This window comes from Geospiza fortis, unplaced genomic scaffold (genome assembly GCF_000277835.1).
Source record: "Geospiza fortis unplaced genomic scaffold, GeoFor_1.0 scaffold317, whole genome shotgun sequence".
NCBI lineage: Eukaryota > Metazoa > Chordata > Aves > Passeriformes > Thraupidae > Geospiza > Geospiza fortis.
In genome coordinates this window covers 563,946-583,174 of record NW_005054398.1, presented here as the reverse complement: position 1 = coordinate 583,174, position 19,229 = coordinate 563,946, and the positions used below count along the sequence as shown (strand labels likewise).

The window sequence follows — 19,229 nt, the reverse complement described above, 5'->3', positions numbered from 1 at the left end:
GAGGGTCCATCCCCCGCTTCTTCCCACAGTTCCTGCGGCTGTAGTCGCGGTGTCGCTCCGGGCCCGGTGCCGGGTGTTCCCCCGCGGTGCCCGGTGCCGGGTGTTCCCCCGCGGTGCCCGGTGCCCCCTTGGCGCCGCTTTGTGCCGGTGCCCAACTTTGGGTCAGCGGCGCCCTCTGGCGGCGGCTGCGGGCGCGGCCGCGTGCTCCGGCCGGCCATTCGATGGCTGCGCCTCCCGACGCCGGTTCCAAGGAAACTCAAAGCAAAGCAATTTTCTCTCTCAGCTCACCCTCTCCCCTCCCCCTGTTGCAACTGAAATGTACGAGCTTTTCTCGTGTCTGAAGGTATAGCTTTGCATTTCTAACGCGTGTCGCTTTCTGCTCTTTCTTTTAGAACATCTTGCACAGAATATTTCCAAGTCGCACATGGAAACTTGCCAGTACTTGAGAGAGGAGTTACAGCAGATAACATGGCAAACTTTTCTGCAGGAAGAAATTGAGAACTATCAGAACAAGGTATAAAAGCATGCCAAGATACGGCATGGTTTCTTTAAAGCATGGTATTTCCATAACACACTGCAAAATTCACTTTTTCACTGCTTTCTCCTTACTATCAGGAATGTATATTTCTGTGTATTTAAAAAAATAATACACTAGAATCAAAAGCAGCAGTATGGTCAGGATATCTTTTGCATTTGTGATTTTTACAGGTATAGGAAAAGGCAAAGACATTCTCCTAAAATCTGTCTCTGATAAAGGATAGGAAATGATGGGAATTTTTTCAATCCTAATTGGCATGTTATTTTTTTGTCTTAAATTGTAATGTCCTGGATCAACAACAACAAAAGGTGAAGCCATCAAGTTTGTGATGTTATATGCTGTGCTTTAGTTGGAGTTTATAAACACAGAGCTCCATCAGATTTCCAGCCTTGGGGGTTCACTGTAATCCTGATTCATGCTCCAGTTGTCCCTCAGTGTTGGGTTTTACCTGTGGAGCAGCAGCATAGTGCTGCCATGCCACCAGGGTGTTGTAAGATCTAATCAGTGTTATTTCCAACATGCCTTCTATCCACAAGCTGCTACCAATTGGCTACTTTTGGAAAATGGCCTTGGGAAGCACTCCTGAAGCACACTGTTCTTTGAACATATTTTTCATTTCCACAGAAAAATATTTCACCTTTCGGAGTACAATTTTTCTACTTTAGGTGATTTCATTCTGCATTATTTTCAACACTGGAAAAACTCACTACTTGCATGCTTTCTTTATGTTTTTATCAAGATGATGTTCATATATGGACATCTTTATATGTATTCTTCTGAAGATGAGCTAGGTTGATAATTTGCATTCAGTTCAAAATACAGAAGCTGATAGGAAAAATATGATCATGCCTTGCTGGTGTAAATTGGCATTTTATTTTCATGCAGTGAATAAAATTCCCACTGAAATGACCAAAATCATTACACTTTGACATTTTTGGCTTATGATAAAAGTACTCCAAGCTGGATCTACTCTGACATGACTGACGAAGTCTTCCATGGTTGCATTGTCACTCACCCACATGCGGCTCTGGTTTTGAGGTCAGACTGTAGCCAGGAGTGTTGGAGAGAACTCACTCCATTTTGTTGTTTGGTTTTCTTTAGCTCAGTTTTACTTTCTGACAGTGAACTTTGGTCAGTAATTTTTGAATTTCTCTTCTCTCTCAAACAGCAAAGGGAGGTAATGTGGCAGTTATGCGCAGTCAAAATAACAGAAGCTATACAGTATGTAGTGGAATTTGCCAAACGCATTGATGGCTTTATGGAACTGTGTCAAAATGATCAAATTGTGCTTTTAAAAGCAGGTATGTGGATCAGCTTTAAGGTCTGCTTTTATTAGTTTTGTCTGAGGAAGGTGTTACATGTTACATACAGTGGTTGCATTCACATATATTCATATGCAGTACAATGATCTTTTAAAATTAAATAATGGAAAACCTTGCAAATTTTCTGTCTTTGAAGTAACATCATCTTGGTTATTGTGGGGAGAAGGAGTTCAAGTCTATCTAATAAATCTTCGTTATGGATGAAGGGAGCAATGAGTGTGTTAAGACGTAAAAATTGGATTTTTTTTTTGATTGCTAATAGTGAATATTTCAAGGTAAAAATCCAAATTGTTCTATGCAAGATATTGTAGGAGCAATTCAGGTTACAAATACTGGACCAAGTTGTTAAGGCTTGGTGAACACATATATAAATGAGCTGCTTTGGCTTCACAGACTTCATTACTCTAAAAAAATGACTCAAGTTCATAACCATTAACTAAGTTGCTTTAGCAAAAACTTCTAAAGGGGTTAATGGGAATTCTTGTAATTCTACTAGCAAACCAAACTATGCTCTGTTACACCACAGCAACTTACTTCACTACTAAACTGACAATGAATGCAGAGCATTGTTATTAAATCCTCACTTGCTCTTTGCAACTGAAGGCTCTCCTTCCTTAGTCAAACATCCGTTGTTTCTGTTTTAGGGTCTTTAGAGGTTGTGTTCATCAGAATGTGCCGTGCCTTTGACTCCCAGAACAACACAGTCTACTTTGATGGCAAGTATGCTAGCCCAGAGGTTTTCAAGTCCTTAGGTAAGGAAATGTGAATTGTTGTGTCTTTAAAAAAAAAAAAAAAACACCAAAAAAACAAAACCAAGAATAAAAATGATACGGTGGCAAGGCAAGGGGAAAACAGCTGCTTTGAAAAATCAGTCTATAGGATTCAAATAAAAGAGTTCTGGAGCTCAGACTGCTGTTTTCTGGCTCTGTTTGAGGCCAAGCTGATTTCAGGAGGTAAAACAGCTTAAGGCTGTGCAGTAAAGGACTGTTGGTGCTGAAGTTCAGCATTTTGATTAGGGTGGAGCTGTTTGGACTCACTTGTTGAGAAGAGAAGCCCAGATTTCATATCTAATGTAAGTTTCATATATCCTGTTGGAAAAGGCAGCAGATTTTAAGCTAATTTGGGATATATTGACGTGATTGCTTTGAAGATGTTAATAGTGTTTTAAAATTTGCCAAGTCCGGTTATTTGCTGGTAAAATACTGTAAATCATTTTTTAAAATTAAACTACATACAATTTTGAAATTTCTTCACACATATTTTTGCTAATTTTAAAAGGATCTATTCACTGGGTGTAGATTTGGGCTGTAAGCTACTTTGGAGGCAGTGAAAATACATCAGTGGAGAATGCTGGACAATTACTGAAGTATTCTCTGCCTTTCTAAAACACCTCAAGGTACGAGGGCAGAGCACAAACAGTTCTGGGTTCTAAGGAAATATAACTTGAATCTCTTACCAGCTGTATCCAGTAGTTTAGCCTGGGGAGGCTGAGGAAAACCTTTGTCTCTCAGGTTGTGATGCTCTTCAAGAGCAGGGCTCACTTTACAGACTGTACCTGCATGTGTGACAGCAGCAGTAACCTGAATAACACCTGTGTGAGCAAGAGAATGGATGGAAGGAGACAGAGTTCCTCTTCTGCATGCACCATGTTCAGTCAGACCTTGGCTTCTCCCTTTGCTTCCTGCATGTCCCTTGTGTGCCTCTCTTCCCCCACTCTATGTGCTCAATAATCTTTAAGTCAGAATTTCTTCAGTCCACACTGACATGACAAAGTTCCATTTAGAACAGAAACAAAGGTAGAGCAATTTTGAGCTTGAAAGTAAATGGCTTGAGATTTATCCATATTTACCCCATGAGAACCCAATGTAGAAAAGATACAGTGTGCAAAACTTTGTCAATCTTGGCTGCCAGGATGTGGGAGCTGGGAACTTGTGGGAGTGGAGTAATACCCTCAAGGATGAGTGAGATCTCACTGCCATCACTTCACAGTCCTTAAGGAGAAGACCACCTTTGAAGTGTTTTACATCTATTTCTCATCTCCATCAGAATAAATCAATAACTCTGTAGCACTGAAGTAGTTTTAAACAATGTAACAAGAGCTTGCCTTCTTTTTGGCAGGTTGTGAAGACTTCATTAGCTTTGTGTTTGAATTTGGAAAAAGTTTATGTTCTATGCACCTGACAGAAGATGAGATAGCTTTGTTTTCTGCATTTGTTTTAATGTCGGCAGGTAAGAGATGAAGATTTCCTCTAGATTTATTTGGTAGGGGTTGTTTTTATTTTCAGGACTTTTTAATGATAATGTTACAATTAACAGACGTTGTGGAAGTATCATTGTGGACACTTTTTGAGTGTCTCCTCACCAAATTTTTTATTTTGATAGTCACATTAAAACTATTAATTTAGGAACCGTTTTGTTAAATTGGAAATCCTAATCTAAGCCCATATTTTCCCCATTTTCACCTTGTTGAGGACTCAGCTTCTTTGCAAAGGCTTAAATTAAATGCATTTGAGTGAGTCTTGTGAGCCAGTCCTGGTGAGAGGCAGTTCTTGAACTCCCATAGGCAGCTGTCCATGTGTGTGAGGTTGCAGCGGCAGCACAACGGAAAATTTCCAGCAGTACCATTTTAGTGTGATGGGGGACACTGAGAATTATGGTGCAAGACATCCAAGTCACCCCAGAAGTCAGCCTGGGTCTGCCATGCCTGTGGCTAAAATAACTTCATAATCACAGGTGAATGTGCACAGTGTGCTCCTGGTCCTGGAAAGGCTTCTTAGGTCAGGTGGAACAAGGTACTCGGGCAGAAAGTCAGTTTGTGCCTGGCCTGACACCTGAGGAAGGAAACTGTGAGTTCAGACTGCACCATAGTGGACTCATTCTGTTAGCAATGGTAGGTTTATTGAGTCTGTCATAAATATGTTCTCATGTTGTTGGCCAGACAGGAAGTGTGTTAGCCCTGTGTCTTAGCAACCTACAGAACCCTACAGTTCTGTCACACCAGGAATGTGGCAGCTAATACTGCTATTCTGCCAGGAAGTTCAGCTGTTGTTTTTTTTTTTAATAGCTGAATCTTTGCGTCTGATTTTTCTGTCAGTCACTGTAAGTTCTGCTGGCTTTCTCTAAGTTCTGTAAGATCTTAGCAAGACGATCCTCTCCAACTAGTTGTTCATTATATGATCTATTAATTTCCCAGTAAAAAGTTGCTAGCCTCATTTTGTAAACACCCTGCATTTTACACATTTTCTTGCAAATGAATAATAGATCTTACTCAGATGCATTGCATTCTCCTAAGTAAGGGCTTTATAAAATGTAATAAATATATTTCAAAACCTGTTAATTTTGAAGCCCATTTTCTATATGAAAGTATATAACAATTGGAAGGAAGGTTGCAAATAGGAAAAAGGAATCTGTAACAGACTTAGTACTTCCTGGTGCACTGTGATCCATGTGTGCATTACTAGAGGTTTTAACTCCATTTATATTCAGATCGCTCATGGCTTCAGGAGAAAGTAAAAATTGAAAAACTCCAACAGAAGATCCAGCTAGCACTTCAGCATGTCCTACAGAAGAACCACCGAGAAGATGGAATTCTAACAAAGGTAAGGGTCATCCTGTGCCATGCCACAGGACTGTGAAAGAGTGCCTTCATCTGAACACTGCCCTGATTATGGGGTAAAAGCTCATACAAAGTTAATTTATTTATAAACCCAGAATTCTTTGTTCAAAATGGAGATGCTCAGTTGAACCTTGTTACTTAAACCTAGAAGAGGTGAAATGAACACCTAGAAGAGGTGAAATGAACACCTAGATGATGTTCTAGGGAACAAGGTTGATAATGGTCTGAAAGGGAGTATTTTTATGTGGAACTTCATGAAAAGTGATGAAGGTTTTTATGATAGCTCTCCTACACAACACTCCTGCCACACAGAATACTATTTCAGTGCTACAACATGCACGCCTTAGTATTTGTGGAATCTCTGCTGCATGACAATTAAGTTGTTATAACGTACAACACACAAACTAAACTTGTTTTCCTGACTTCTGTGAGAAGTTCCCCATACAGCCTTTTTCTCAGTTCTTCCAAATACTGATGCCTAGGGAAAAGAGGCACTACCTACTGAAGTATCTTCATGTAATTTCTCAGAAATGAGAAACTAGTATGATGTTACAAGAAGTAAATCTGAAGAACTGGGGAAATATAGGCACTTTACTTTTACCTTGCAGAGATAGTTCCTTTTACACCTCTGCACAGCCAGAGCTTATGCTTCGTTTCATGCCAAAGAATTACTTACAATACAAGCAGGATGGTCCAGCACGGGCTCTGCAGATTTTCTTAATTTCAAATCCTAGCTCATGTAATTTTTTCTCAGTGTATGCTTTGGATACCTTTGTCAGAAGAAAGAGTCTTCCATGTGCTTTGATACGAATATTTTACTCAGTAACTTCAGGGAGCACCCTCATGATATTTTTGAAGTACATTTTTTTACCTTATGTCAATTAAGATAAATAAGTCTAATCTATTGCATTGTCAGTTCCCTCCATAATATTCACAGTGGGTTTAAAAGCAGTTGGGATTGCCTTCTTCCAAGAGGATAGTTTAATGAGTGAAGATCCAGCCCTGAAATACTTGTTTTTCAATCCACCAAAGAAACCTAATGCCACATTTTCCTAAGAACTTAAAAAAGATTATTTCAAAAATAGCTGTGGGTCCATTACTTAAATATTTCTGGCAAATATCCATGACTGTGCATCTGAAATGTCCTTGTTAAGTTAATAATTTGGTTTGGGAGAGCTTTAATCCTTACAGCAAGACTGGGAGGCCTGGTTCCATGTATGACCATATGACTTGTGTTCATTTTTTTACAGTTAATATGCAAAGTGTCTACTTTAAGAGCACTGTGTGGACGACATACAGAAAAGCTTATGGCATTTAAAGCAATATACCCAGACATTGTGCGACTTCATTTTCCTCCACTTTACAAGGAGTTGTTCACTTCAGAGTTTGAGCCAGCAATGCAAATTGATGGGTAAACGTATCACCTAAGCACTTCTAGAATGTCTGAAGTACAAACATTAAAACAAAAGAAAGGAAAAAAAAGGAAAAAAAAAAAAGAAAGAAAACCAAGACACTTTATATGGCCCTGCACAGACCTAGGGAGCCAACACACTGCACATCTCTTGGCGGTCGGGGTCAGGCGAAGGATGGGAAACAATGAAACAAAGTTGAACTTGTTTTTCTCATGCATATGATTTCCATTATGCCTACAAATATGGACCCTTTTTCTGTCTCAACTTCTCAATCCTTGACCTCTGTTTACACAGACTGAGGGTACTAATGTCAGAAGGTTGTTTTCTCCTGTAGTTCACTGCCCAGGCTTTTGACAGAACAATCAATTTGTTGGTCAGAACAGAGTCCACCTAGTAATCAGCGACTGGTGTGCATTGCAGAGATTTCAGCATCAGTTTGCACAACTTGCTCATTGTTTCATGAAGGACGATTTTTTTTCACCTACCACTGTTTGCCAGTAGACAGAACGGCATGAAAAGGGTCCATAGCAATAGCAACAATAGCATTATAATATATTACAGGGTAAATGGGCATGAAGACTATATATAGCAAAAGAGATATTGTTTATATATTGTTTTAATTAATATAAAATGTAGTTACTGGTATAGCTTTTCTTGTTGAATTGATAAGGCACTTTCATTTTGCACCTTTTTCTTTAAATTAAATGCTAGCGTGTTCATTGTTGTGTTGCATGTGCACCAGAAATTCAAGTTTAACTGAAAAAGGTTTGGCAGGTACTGGTACATTGGGAGGTATTTATGCTGCTGTTTTCCGTGTTACTTTTAAAGAGAGGCTGGTCATATCCTGAAATGGTTAGAGATTTTTTTAAAGAGCTGAAAATAACGACAATTTTCTACATTAAAATAATCTTTTCAGAAGTTAAATTCAAAGGTACTTTTATTTTCAAGTCTTTCAAACTGGAATGTTTCAAAGTCAAAAGCCTCATTTTCAAAGGTTCTGAGTTTCCACTGTCAGAGTTGAACTAATTAATTACAGATCATTTACAAATGAGTAACACAGCATCTTTGAAAATCAGGCTATTAAATAGTGTATTCCTGCCCACCATAAATCCAGGTTTGAAAGTATTTATTCAAGTCTGTATCTACAGTAAAAGTATGTGTGTATGACATGCTTGCAGAAGAAGTAATTTTTACCTGTAATATTACATACTTTTTTGCTCCATATCGTAAACAATGCCTTCCAATGCCAAGCTGTAGCCTGTCAAAATCCCTAGGTTTGTCTTTTTGGCTTCAGTGAGATGAGACACACTGACCCCTGTTGTTCCAGCATCCAGCAGTTCAGTTTCAGGGAGCTGAGCAGAGAAGTCTGTTCTCTCCTTGTTTAAAAAGACGCACTTTAAAGTTGATCAGATGGGAACAAACTAAGAAAGGAAAGGCATGCTGTCGCTAGAAAGCATTCGTTTGTACTCAGTACAAGCCTGGAAATCATAAATATCAGAAACCTGCATTCTGTAATTCTGATTCCTGTATCGCATAACCAACCAATAAGCTGAAACTTGCAGTGTTATTAATTACTATTCCCTTCAGGAAGAATTCTATCTCTGAGCAAAGCTGGCAGCAAATGTAGTTCTGAAAGGAAGCAGGTTCACATAAACAACATTACAAACTGTGGCTGTTTGAGGCAGAGGTGTATATTTGGGTTTGGATGAGATGCAGGTGCATAACTGGATGCCCTGTAGGCCATCACAAATGCAGTTTGGATGAAGTACCTAAGAAAAAGCTGGGAACATCAAAAAATGAAAAGGAACGAGACAGAATGTGCCCTACTGCTTTAACTTCCAAGGGTAAACAATCTCTTATATAAGTTATAGTTGTTGAGAAGTAACAAGTGAATAGATGCACGCCGAAGCCTAAGTATTTTAAAAAAGAGAGTCAGATCAGTGGGTTCTTGTTAGCAAAATATAGGTTTATTCTATGATTTGAACATGTTTCCTTTGGGGTCAAATAGAAACATTTATCTATGACACTTATTATAATGTTCCAGTCTAGCGCATCAGGGAAGGTTACAGCTATCACTGATCTCTAGGCTTTGAAAGGAGGGCGAGAGCACAGCATCACACCTCCTCCTCAGAGCAGTGTGCCCTGGAGTGTGGGAGGGGAACACCTGCAGTGCTGTGAGCACTGGGGTGGAGGCAGGAGAGGGCTTTTGGAAAAAGTCCATAGAGCTGTCTTTTTCCTGCTCCATCCTGCCTGCTCCTGCAGAAGTGGCTCACAGCCCAGCACACGCTCGCTCCACTCCCACTGAAACACTTTTCCTTGGATCATTGTTTACTTTATTGGAGTAACAGGCATGATATGGTACTTGCATTCTAATGTGTATTCCTATTTTTGAAGCACCTCTTTAAACTAACAAATGTTTTCTGAATGTGACCAGCCTTAGGTGCTAGTCCTGTAAAGATCAACTAAACTTAATCTCAGTGTCAACTAATGAATAGTGAAGTAAGACCTTACTTTTTTACAGAGTGAGATACACCTCCTACTTCTGACAATGTAGACTACCAGGCAAAATATTGGGGATTAGTTTTCAGTCACATCCTGCTCTTACCTTTTCATGATGAATATTAGTGCTTTACCAGGTATCTAGGCGCCAGTGGTTTTGTTTGGATTCTGTTTAGCATATTTACATTCATAAATCATTGACAATATAAGTCTTGGAGCATTTAGTAATAAAATACATAACAATAAAAAGGTTTCAAATAGGGCCTTAGCTGAGACTGATCTTCCAGGCCAGAAAGTACTGTTGTTTTTGTTTGTGGGAGCTCATGTGTACTGGGACCTTGTTAAATCAAGCTGAACGTACACACCCCAAGTAACTCTGCGTTCCTGGTCACAGTTAACAGCCACTTGGCAATAGAGTATAATTTTTGGGTTGCCCTTCATGAAGAGGGATAAAAACAGCAGACACGCTGATCAGACACCTGTTGCCAAGGGGGTTTTTATGCAGGGGGACTCAGAATAGCACCAAAGTGGCTGGTTGGAGATGGCCATGTAAGAACGCAGCACAGCAGAGGAAATGCCCTCTGCAAAACCCCTGGGACTGTGGCCTGCTATCAGATGATCAACCAGTTGAAAACTGGAGGTCAGTGGATATTCACATGAGTATTTTCATCATCTGCCCAGTTCACTACAAATAAAAACACTAGGATAACTGAACATAATGTTTTAAGTTTAGATGACCTAGTCCTTAGAGTCTGCAAAGATATTTTCCTTGGGAGTTATATGTATCCCTGGAGATGTTTTCTGGCTTTCTAGGAAGAGCTACTAGACTATACTGTCACATGAACCACCCTCATACATGTCATCACCTCCAGCATTGTTTGACGTATGGAATTAGGTAAAAAGGGAGGCTGTTTTTAAGTTTGGTTGCTCTTTATTAGCTTATCTTAGTATGAATACCAAGATATCTGTCTATGTGCACCTGTGTGTGTGTGAGAGAGTCCATTGTGTGCGCACATGAGTGTATGCGTGGGACGTGTGAGCGGCTGCTTCTAGGCTGTTAAGTGTCAATGGAATAAAGAAAATGTATTCAAAATACTTAAGTCAAAAGTAGAAGGTGGTAAAAAGATTTATTCTATACAAAGCCTTGTCTGGACCACTTTAGAGAGACTTCTATTTTTTTAACCCTTCTATAAATGTTTGATGGCACTTGAAATATTCCTGCAATAAAATGTGATTTGTGTAAACATTAAAAAAAAAGATTTTGTAATGTGAAACAATGAAAGAAAGTAATGTAATTTTTCTAAAAAACAAAAAAAAAAAACCACAAACGAACGAACTTTGTATTATTTTCTTGATGGAATTTGTCTATTTGTCTTTGGAAAACTTTTTATTTCATTGAATGTGCCATAGTAGAGGTGCGTTTTTCTTTTTCTTTCTTGTTTTTTATTTTTACATTTTAGATTAAAGGAATAGCTGTGTTCCGACATTCCAAAATGCAAGATGACATAGCAGTCATGATTAAAAGGTTTGATTAGTAAGCTTCAATCATTGTTGCTTTTTTTGCACATGTTCTTCATTCCTCTACAGTGCAATATGTACATAGAGCACTTGCGGGTGTAACCTTGATCCCTCAGGGAAAAATACATATTTGTACAAGATTTTTTTTTTTTTTGGCCTTTTTTCTTTTCTTTCCTTTTTTTTTTTTTTTTTTTTTGCTAAGGAATGTCGATTGAATCACTTGTCTGTTGTTGAGGGGCAGCCAGATAATAATCCTAAACCACTGTCACAAAACATTGATTGTTTAAATTTTGTGCCCTTTTATTATTTAAAAAAGAAAAATAAAAGTTATTTTCTGACAGTTCTTTGTGCTGATTGGTGAAAAAAAGGGTAAATAGATTAAGCACCTTATGATTGACTTAACTGTGAATGACAATCCATCTCGTTATCAACAAGAGAAGCCCTATCATTTTGGAGCTGGGGTTAGAAGTCAGAAACTAATGTGCTCAGGGATCTTCTAAAACTCTTCAACAGGGTGGCCAGTACTGCTGGTGGAACAAATTACTTTTTAAAAAATATGCTAATATTTCTTCCCTTCCCCCTGCCCCCAGGCACAAGAGAACTGGATTTTTTTTTTAACTAAATGCTCTATGTGTGCCTCATTCTCTTACTCACTCTTGCAGTAGAGCTGCTTTTTGGTTGGTGTTGTGCTCAGAACAGAAGCACCCCAAACAGTGCAAAGACTTTACAATTATATTCTAGAAAATAAATGCTGACCCACTAAATAAATGATTGAAATTAATTTCAATACCCTTTGAACATTTTTATAATGATAGGACTACTTTTCCAACTGAAATTCAGTGTTCTGCAGTAGAAAGTGGCTTTTTAGTATTTAAATTATTATCAAAGAAAATGAATCCATTTGTGAGAATGCAGTAAGAATGAAAAGGTCATGGTTAAGTTTCATCAGTGAAGTCACATAGAAAGGAACACAGATCTGCAGGAGTAAAAGAACAACACTTCAAATGTTGTCTGTCATTGCTGCAGATGTTTCATGGTAAAGCCAAAACCTGACCAGAAAGAAACACTGCGGCTGAAGAAATTTTCATATCTAGTATGTCAAATACAGCAATTCCAGGGATTTTACAATGGCACCAAAACTCAACAATGTTCAGAAGTCTCCCAGTGCCAAACTAGGATGCTTGAAGCCTATCCCAATTAGCTTTGTTTTATGGCTTCACATTCTTTTGAAAATGCAAGTAGAAAAGCAAGTAAACAACTACAAAAAAAATGAGCAAGACTTCAGCACCTTAGTTACATAGGAAAGAGAGTGAATTTGATTTCTCCATCCAGTGTGTCTGCTTGGAGAAAGCCCCAATTTTCTGGTATTTTTGAGGGTTTTTTCATGGGTATACAGCTACCAGTTGGTTACTTGAGATTGCTTAATAAATAGGGAGAGCATACTTATGGTTTCAGGCTGACAGCTGAGTTTAGCTGGGAATGGCTTTCCAAGGCAGACAAGCACTTAGCAAGTGTGATCAGTTGGTGTTCCAGCATCTTCAGCAGAACAGGATTCCTCCTGCTGATTGACAGTGGACCCTATTATTTATGTACCTGCACATCAATTAAACACTTGGAATGGACAATGTATAAGATGTTTTAACTGTGTAGTGGGATGATCCAAGCATTACAGTATTGTTTTTTGGATTGACATAGACAATCCCCAGTCTGTACTTGATGAACAAAACAAGTTACACAGTGTAAGCTGTGCAAATGACATGTATTTTTTTCCCTAGACATTCCTAAACTCCTTAATATAGACAAACCTATTAATATAAATGCCAGAAACAGCAATTTTCTCTTGAGTATGGAATTCTGTCTGTGCTAGCTGATTCAGATTGCACAGTACATCTTTATTTTCCCTAGCTGGAGAAACATAACTATTAGAATATTTTTTAATTATTAATACTAATATATATCACTTTTAAAGTTACATCCATTAATATATTTGAGTATTAGCCTCTTTCTTTTTGTTTAAGTATTTCTGTCAGTTAATCATTTGGTGGAAATGAGGGCAAATGCATACAAATACCAAATACAACAACAAAAAGAAAAGTTTTAAAATGTAAATGAGTATTTATTTAAAAATCCTTGCAGTATGTGCTTTAATTCTAGTACTGTGATAATGGCTTGCTACATAATGCTAAGTCACTGGACTTGAGGAGAAAAATACATAACATAATATACAGTCTTTCTCTGGAACTTTATTCAGGTACTAAATAGAATTTTAACATCTAAACAGAAGCTGTATTCTACCTTTTCCATCTATAATGTTGCTGTTTGTCTTTTTTTTTTTGCCTTTATCATTGGTAGAATATAGCAATAACTTTATAGCAATAAGTAGGCTATCCAAATAAGAAACAAAACATGATAAAGGCTTCAGACAATACTCATAGGCTCACTTCTTCTGCCACAATATTCACTTGTATGTCTTCCCTCATAATCTTCTTACTTCTTCAAGCTGAACTTCACAATCAAGTTGTTCAACTTGGTGCGTGACATCACACTTTGTTAACATCTGCATGTTTTCAGTGTTCACATGTCCTGTGTATACTTGTGTTCCTATGTTAGTGTTTCTCAAGGTTTCTGAAAGCACAATCTCTATGAGCTATATTTCTGCACAGGGCTCTCTGTGTTGGAATTGACTTAGGTTTCCTGGGGCAGGGAGTGTGAATCAGCTGGAATGATTGGCAGCATTTCCTAACTGAAGGACCCAAGCTGCTGCAGGTACTTGGGAACTCTGGGCACTGCAAAGTGCAGTCCCAGCTGGCTCTTGCAGCTCCTCCAGGTCAGGACTGAGCTTCAGCTCCCGAGTTCCCTGCCCAGCACGAGCACGTGCTCTGTGCTGGGGAACCTGCACCTCACAAAGAACCCAGCTGGGTGTGCCTGGCAGGGTGTTCTGATCGTGAGCCAAACACTTGGGCATCATTCAAACAACCAGTTGTGACTTTCGGTTTGAGAAACACTACCCTGAATTACCCCACAGAGTCTTAATGTAAATGCACAGACTTTACAGGAACTTGCCATCTGTAATGCTATCTATATCTAATGCAGAGAATTCATAAGCAATACAGTGAATTGTATTTCACAAAAAGGCATACGTACTGTAGACCTTTTTAAATCCAAAATGTTCCTCATTTCTACATTGATTTAGAAACAAGTTACAGAACAGTGGTTACTATTTGAAGTATTAGGACATTAACTGGCTGCTTCTTTATATGTAACTGTATTGTCTGCCTGCTCCTTTTCTGGAGATGTGTTTTTGTATTGGATGTTTGGGCCAATGGGAGGCTTCAAGCTACAATGTATTTTCCCAGATTAAATATATTTAACATATGACAAACCCCAGACAAGGCTTTTTAAAATGTATAAAGAACTGCAGTGTTAGGTGGTTTATTTGCAAACTGTTTTCAATGTTGTCCATTTTTATGGCACCTTTAACAATATTCTTGTTTCCAAAGTACAAAAAAAAGGTTAAAAATATTCTAGCCATAACTGAATGTCAAGCAATAAAACAAATGACTTTTTGTGCATAGATTTAAAAGAAATACAAGTTTTAGACATCTGCATGTAAATGCAAATCTCTTGTTTACTGCTTTCTTAAACTTGAGCAACTGATTCCTTATTTTACTACTAATTTAAGGACTTGTAATGGCCTGTAAACATTTTATCTTGCTCTATTCTTTCAACTCTAACTTTGTCTCTGCTTTGGAGTCATAATATTTAATGTTGTTCTGCTCACCTCTATACAGTTAACTTTTTGCTTTCATTCTGTATAGATAAAATTATACTATAAACAGCCTACACAGTGCAAATATTTATCTGTTTATCAAATACCACATTATGCTGTATAATATCTGTTTTACTATATAATCTATTTTAGACATAGCTGTTTAGAACTAGAGTGTGCTATTTTTGTGTTTTTCTGATGTGTGGTGCTAGATAAGTTACTTTTGTGAACAAAAACAAACAAACCCCTTTTATTCCTAGACAATACCACCTTTGGGTCTTGTTAATTTCACTGAGTATAACTATATATAAATATATATATTTGTGTATATATATATATACACCAACATATGCCCAACAAGTACCTGTATCAGAGTACAAGATTTGGGACATGGTTTTCTCTTTAAATGCATAGTGTCATTATATAAATTATTCTATAGTATATTTAATAAGGAGAAAATTACTTCACCGGTACAGATACTTGATATCAAATGTAGAATTTTTTTTCTACATTATTAACATTATTAATTATTAATGTTATTAAAATTGTTCTGTCCAGCTTGTTATCCTTTCGGTTACTAAAAGAGTCTGCCTGTATTGTATTCAAAATAAGAAAAACATCTACTCTGCCAGTGTAAAATAATTACAATATGCTGTCTGTCTGAAAGGGAGGTAGTTATTTGGCTTGTTGGGAGAATTCTATCCTGTTGTTGCATTGGAAATGTATAGATGTTATTCTGCTGGGTGCCTTCCTCCCTCCTCACTTTAAATAGGATCTGTACACGCTCAGACTGCGGATGTTACTGGGCCATGCCTACACATTAACTCCAGTTACTGTAAATAGGAATGTTCTGTAAATCTGCCGTGATGGGTGGCTAAATTCAGTCCCTGGATATGCTTTATACACCATGCATACATATCCAAGGACAGCCAGTAGCAACTAAAGTTAATTAAGAAGTGGAATTTGCAACGTTTTGTCAGGTATGGGGGTTTTGTTTTTATTTTTTCATGTATACCTTAATTTACGTAGTCACGTACCCTTCAAAATATTCCTGTCCCCTGTTCCTTTCATTCTAGATATTGTTTTCATGTTCATTCTTAAAAACTGATGGATATCAAATATCTAACTAAAGAGGTAATTAACCTTTTAAATATTTATTAGAATTTTTCTGTAATATTACTGAATTTATAAGATCTTTAGCAAAGATTTTTGAGCAATTTATTAATAACAATGTTTCTGTTTACTGCACTTTTTGATAATAGAAGGTAGTGAATTTTAAAGCCATGGTTCTTGGCTTCCATGCACTGCTTTTATACCCTCAATCCAAGGAATATATATATATAAATAATTTTTTTTAAACAGCAAACATACTGTTGACCTAAAAACAAAAACAAACTTTACTGCACCATGGGTATATTTTCATAAGTGGAATGTTTAACTGCAAACACTATCAGGACAATTATAAAAACCTCTTGAAGCTACAATCTTATTTAAATATAAGCCATGACAATTTTGTTTTCCCTTCTTGATTTAAGTCACCTTTTGATATTTTCAAAGAGAGAAGGACTCACTCCAAAATTTGTACGTACCAACCTATAGGTAATGCCAGGAACACATTCTCCCTGTTGTTTTAATAGTTTGATATATTTATGCAAAACCATTTGGTTAACATTTATCCTCCCTCTTTACTAAATGTTCAACATACCAACGCCAGAATAAATGCTGATTACAAATATACATCAGATTGAAGATGAAGCACACAGACTTAAAAACCTCGTTGAGTGATATGCTCAAATATCTGTAAATACACACAAGTTTAATGCAATTATACTGTACATGTAAATATGTGCTGTCTGTTATGTGTACAGTATGTATAAATTCCTTTTCTAGCCACAATAAAATGTAAGCCATCAAGAGGATGTGGTATTGTACTAAACCTTTGCTAATGATCTTTACCCAGTCACTTCACTTCTCCCTTCCATAGACCTTTCCAACTCACGATAGCCTGCTTATATTCAAGTTTGTTATTTTACTCGGTCCCGAAAAAAGTATTTTGATTCATTTTGTAAATATGACTGTAAAAATAAGAGATTTAATGTTGTCTTTTAAATACTCCAATTTTCATTCTAATATGAATGTTGTTATATTGTACTTAGAAACCGTACCTTTAATATTACATTACCTTTATTAAGTGCATTGAACACATCGATTTTAGATGTGCTTTATGTACTCTTATCCTGTAATAAAACTTCAGCTTCTAATGGAAAAATCTGTCTTTATTTTTTTGTCAGTCGCATCTGCCTTGGTTTTCTGAATTATGGTTTATTAGGTTTATTCCTTAAGGAATGCACTGATACAAAATGAGACCACACGGATGTTAGAGCTGGTTTAGCACGTACATCATGTTTTGTCAGCAGCAGGGAAACAAGCTGACCCCCAAACACCTTTTAAGCTCCCCTTTTGGCCAATGAGAGCTCTAAACCTTTTCAGAATGTATGTGGGTTAATGTAGCTTGCCTCTGTTTGAAGGCATCTTGTTTGAAATCACAGTTCACTACATCAAGTGCAAAATACAAGAAATTTGGCACAAAACCCTCCCAGTGAGCACTCCCAGCAGAAATACTGCTTTAGGTCAGATTTTAGGTCAGACAAATGAGGATTTGGGTATCAAAATTGAAGTTTCAATACAATTTAGGCATCAAAAGTCAAAGTTGCCATTTCCCTCTGCTGTGCTAACTTTGGGAATACCTGAATGTGTCAGCAGCATGCTTGGTCTTAAGACTTCAGGCATGTGAAATTCTCCTTCTGCACCTACTCAGAAATGCCTCAGTCTTGACAAGACTTTTAACAGCTCAGTATTTATATGTCTGACCATGATCCAGAAATAGATTCTAGCGTTCGTCTTTGAAGCACTGTATCTGGAAGCAGCCTTCACCTACAGATAACTCTACAAAAAAAGGAGTGTAAGTGATAACTCCCAGAATGGTAGCACTAAGCAGTGCCATGTGTTCTACAGCAGCTCCATGTCTACAGCAGTCAAGACACTGAAAACCCAGATTTAATTTTCTTATCCTCAGGCCATGATCCTGCCCAGTCTTCCCAGTCACAGAAGAGTTCCTAACCACCAACATGGAGGTTAGGGAACACCTTTATAAAGAACTGTATAGTTCTATCTAAAACACAGGAGTTTTTCTGAAGTGAGACAAACTGACAACTCCCTCCTGTGCCTGCCCATAAGGAAAGCTAAACTGTGCATTAGGAGGTGGTGGGCTTGACCTCTGATTATTTCACAGAACTGCTGAGGGTGGCAGGGACTTAGAGGCCCCAAGCAGGCTCTCCTTGAGCTGGTTGCCCAGGACCATGCCTAGCTTTTGAGTATTTCCAAGGATGGTGACTCCAAAACCTCCCTGGGCAACCTGTGCTACTGTTTCATCACCCTCACAGTGGAAACCTGTTTCCTGATGTTCATGTTTGTGTCACAGAAGTACAAAGATAAAACAACAAAACAATCAGATACTGTAGGTTTTAGAGAGATGCAGCCTGAAGTAGGATTTAAGGTGCCACATTCACCAAGATAAGTGTTCTCATAATTCAGCTACAGAACTGTTAACCATACCTGGGTTGGAAACTAAGATCACTCCTTACAAGGGGGTAATTCCACAGCTGGGCTCTGGGTGGGTCTATCCAGTGGTACAGAAAACCTTTCTGCTTCTCTGAGATAAATCAAGAGGGCAGAATTAAAATCACTATCCTTAAAACTGATCTGCAAGCAAGCTGAAGACTCCCTTGTTGGTGGGTTTGGAAATAATTCTGAGTCATTCTGAGTTTTCCTGTATTTCCTGTATTTTTGTATTTAAAATAGTGCCCCATTTTAATCACAGGACACCAGGCACACACTCTGCCCTCATCATTTCCCCATCTTTAGGGCAGTGACTGGCATCACGTCTTCTTGTAACACCACAGGCAAATCAGTTTCCATCACCCAGACCTACGGGTTGTGAGAATACCCGAATTCCACATTTTACCATACTAGGAAGCCTGCCCATCAGTTAAAAAAGATTTCGCGGCTCTGCTCACGAGAAGTGAGCCAGGGAAACTAAACGCCTAAGAGAGGAAGGATGCTGCTGAACGCAGCCTCCTCTGTGGGCACCTCAGCCCTCACGCGCCTCCGACCGCTCAGTGACAAGCTGCCCCCCTCCCACCTCTGCACACCCGGAGCGGGAGGAGCCACCCGGGACACCCACCCTCTACCCAGAGCCCCACCTCTGAAAGAGCCGGGGAGGGGCGGGATGTGCCGGCCGAGACATCCACCTCCTGCCTAGGCTCCGCCTGCGATCACGGAGCAAATCTCCCAACACAGTTCTCCTGCGCGCCACCATTCGCCCCGCCCCACACAAAATGGCGGCCACACTCTGAGGCTCTGCTCGAGCCCGTTTTCTTATTGGCTAACTCAGACCACCTGACGCATGCGCCGGGCGCTGATTGGCCAAGGTCCTGAGGCGGTGAGACGAAGAACCGCGAAGTTGCCGTCCTGAGAGCTTTGTCAAGATGGCGGG

The 19,229-nt window shown here is 38.6% G+C and overlaps 1 protein-coding gene across 1 annotated transcript in view; it reads left to right on the top strand.

Annotated features, from left to right (window-relative positions):
* RORA (RAR related orphan receptor A) overlaps window positions 1-16,943 on the top strand; it is a 31,121-nt gene extending 14,178 nt beyond the window's left edge. Inside the window, exons 5-10 of the mRNA XM_031061008.1 lie at window positions 393-514; window positions 1,707-1,839; window positions 2,505-2,612; window positions 3,979-4,089; window positions 5,347-5,459; window positions 6,727-16,943. Of these exons, the coding sequence (XP_030916868.1) occupies window positions 393-514; window positions 1,707-1,839; window positions 2,505-2,612; window positions 3,979-4,089; window positions 5,347-5,459; window positions 6,727-6,891 (752 nt within the window). The 3' untranslated portion in view covers window positions 6,892-16,943. The remainder of the gene's footprint in view (window positions 1-392; window positions 515-1,706; window positions 1,840-2,504; window positions 2,613-3,978; window positions 4,090-5,346; window positions 5,460-6,726) is intronic.
* The last annotated feature ends 2,286 nt before the right edge of the window (window positions 16,944-19,229 follow it).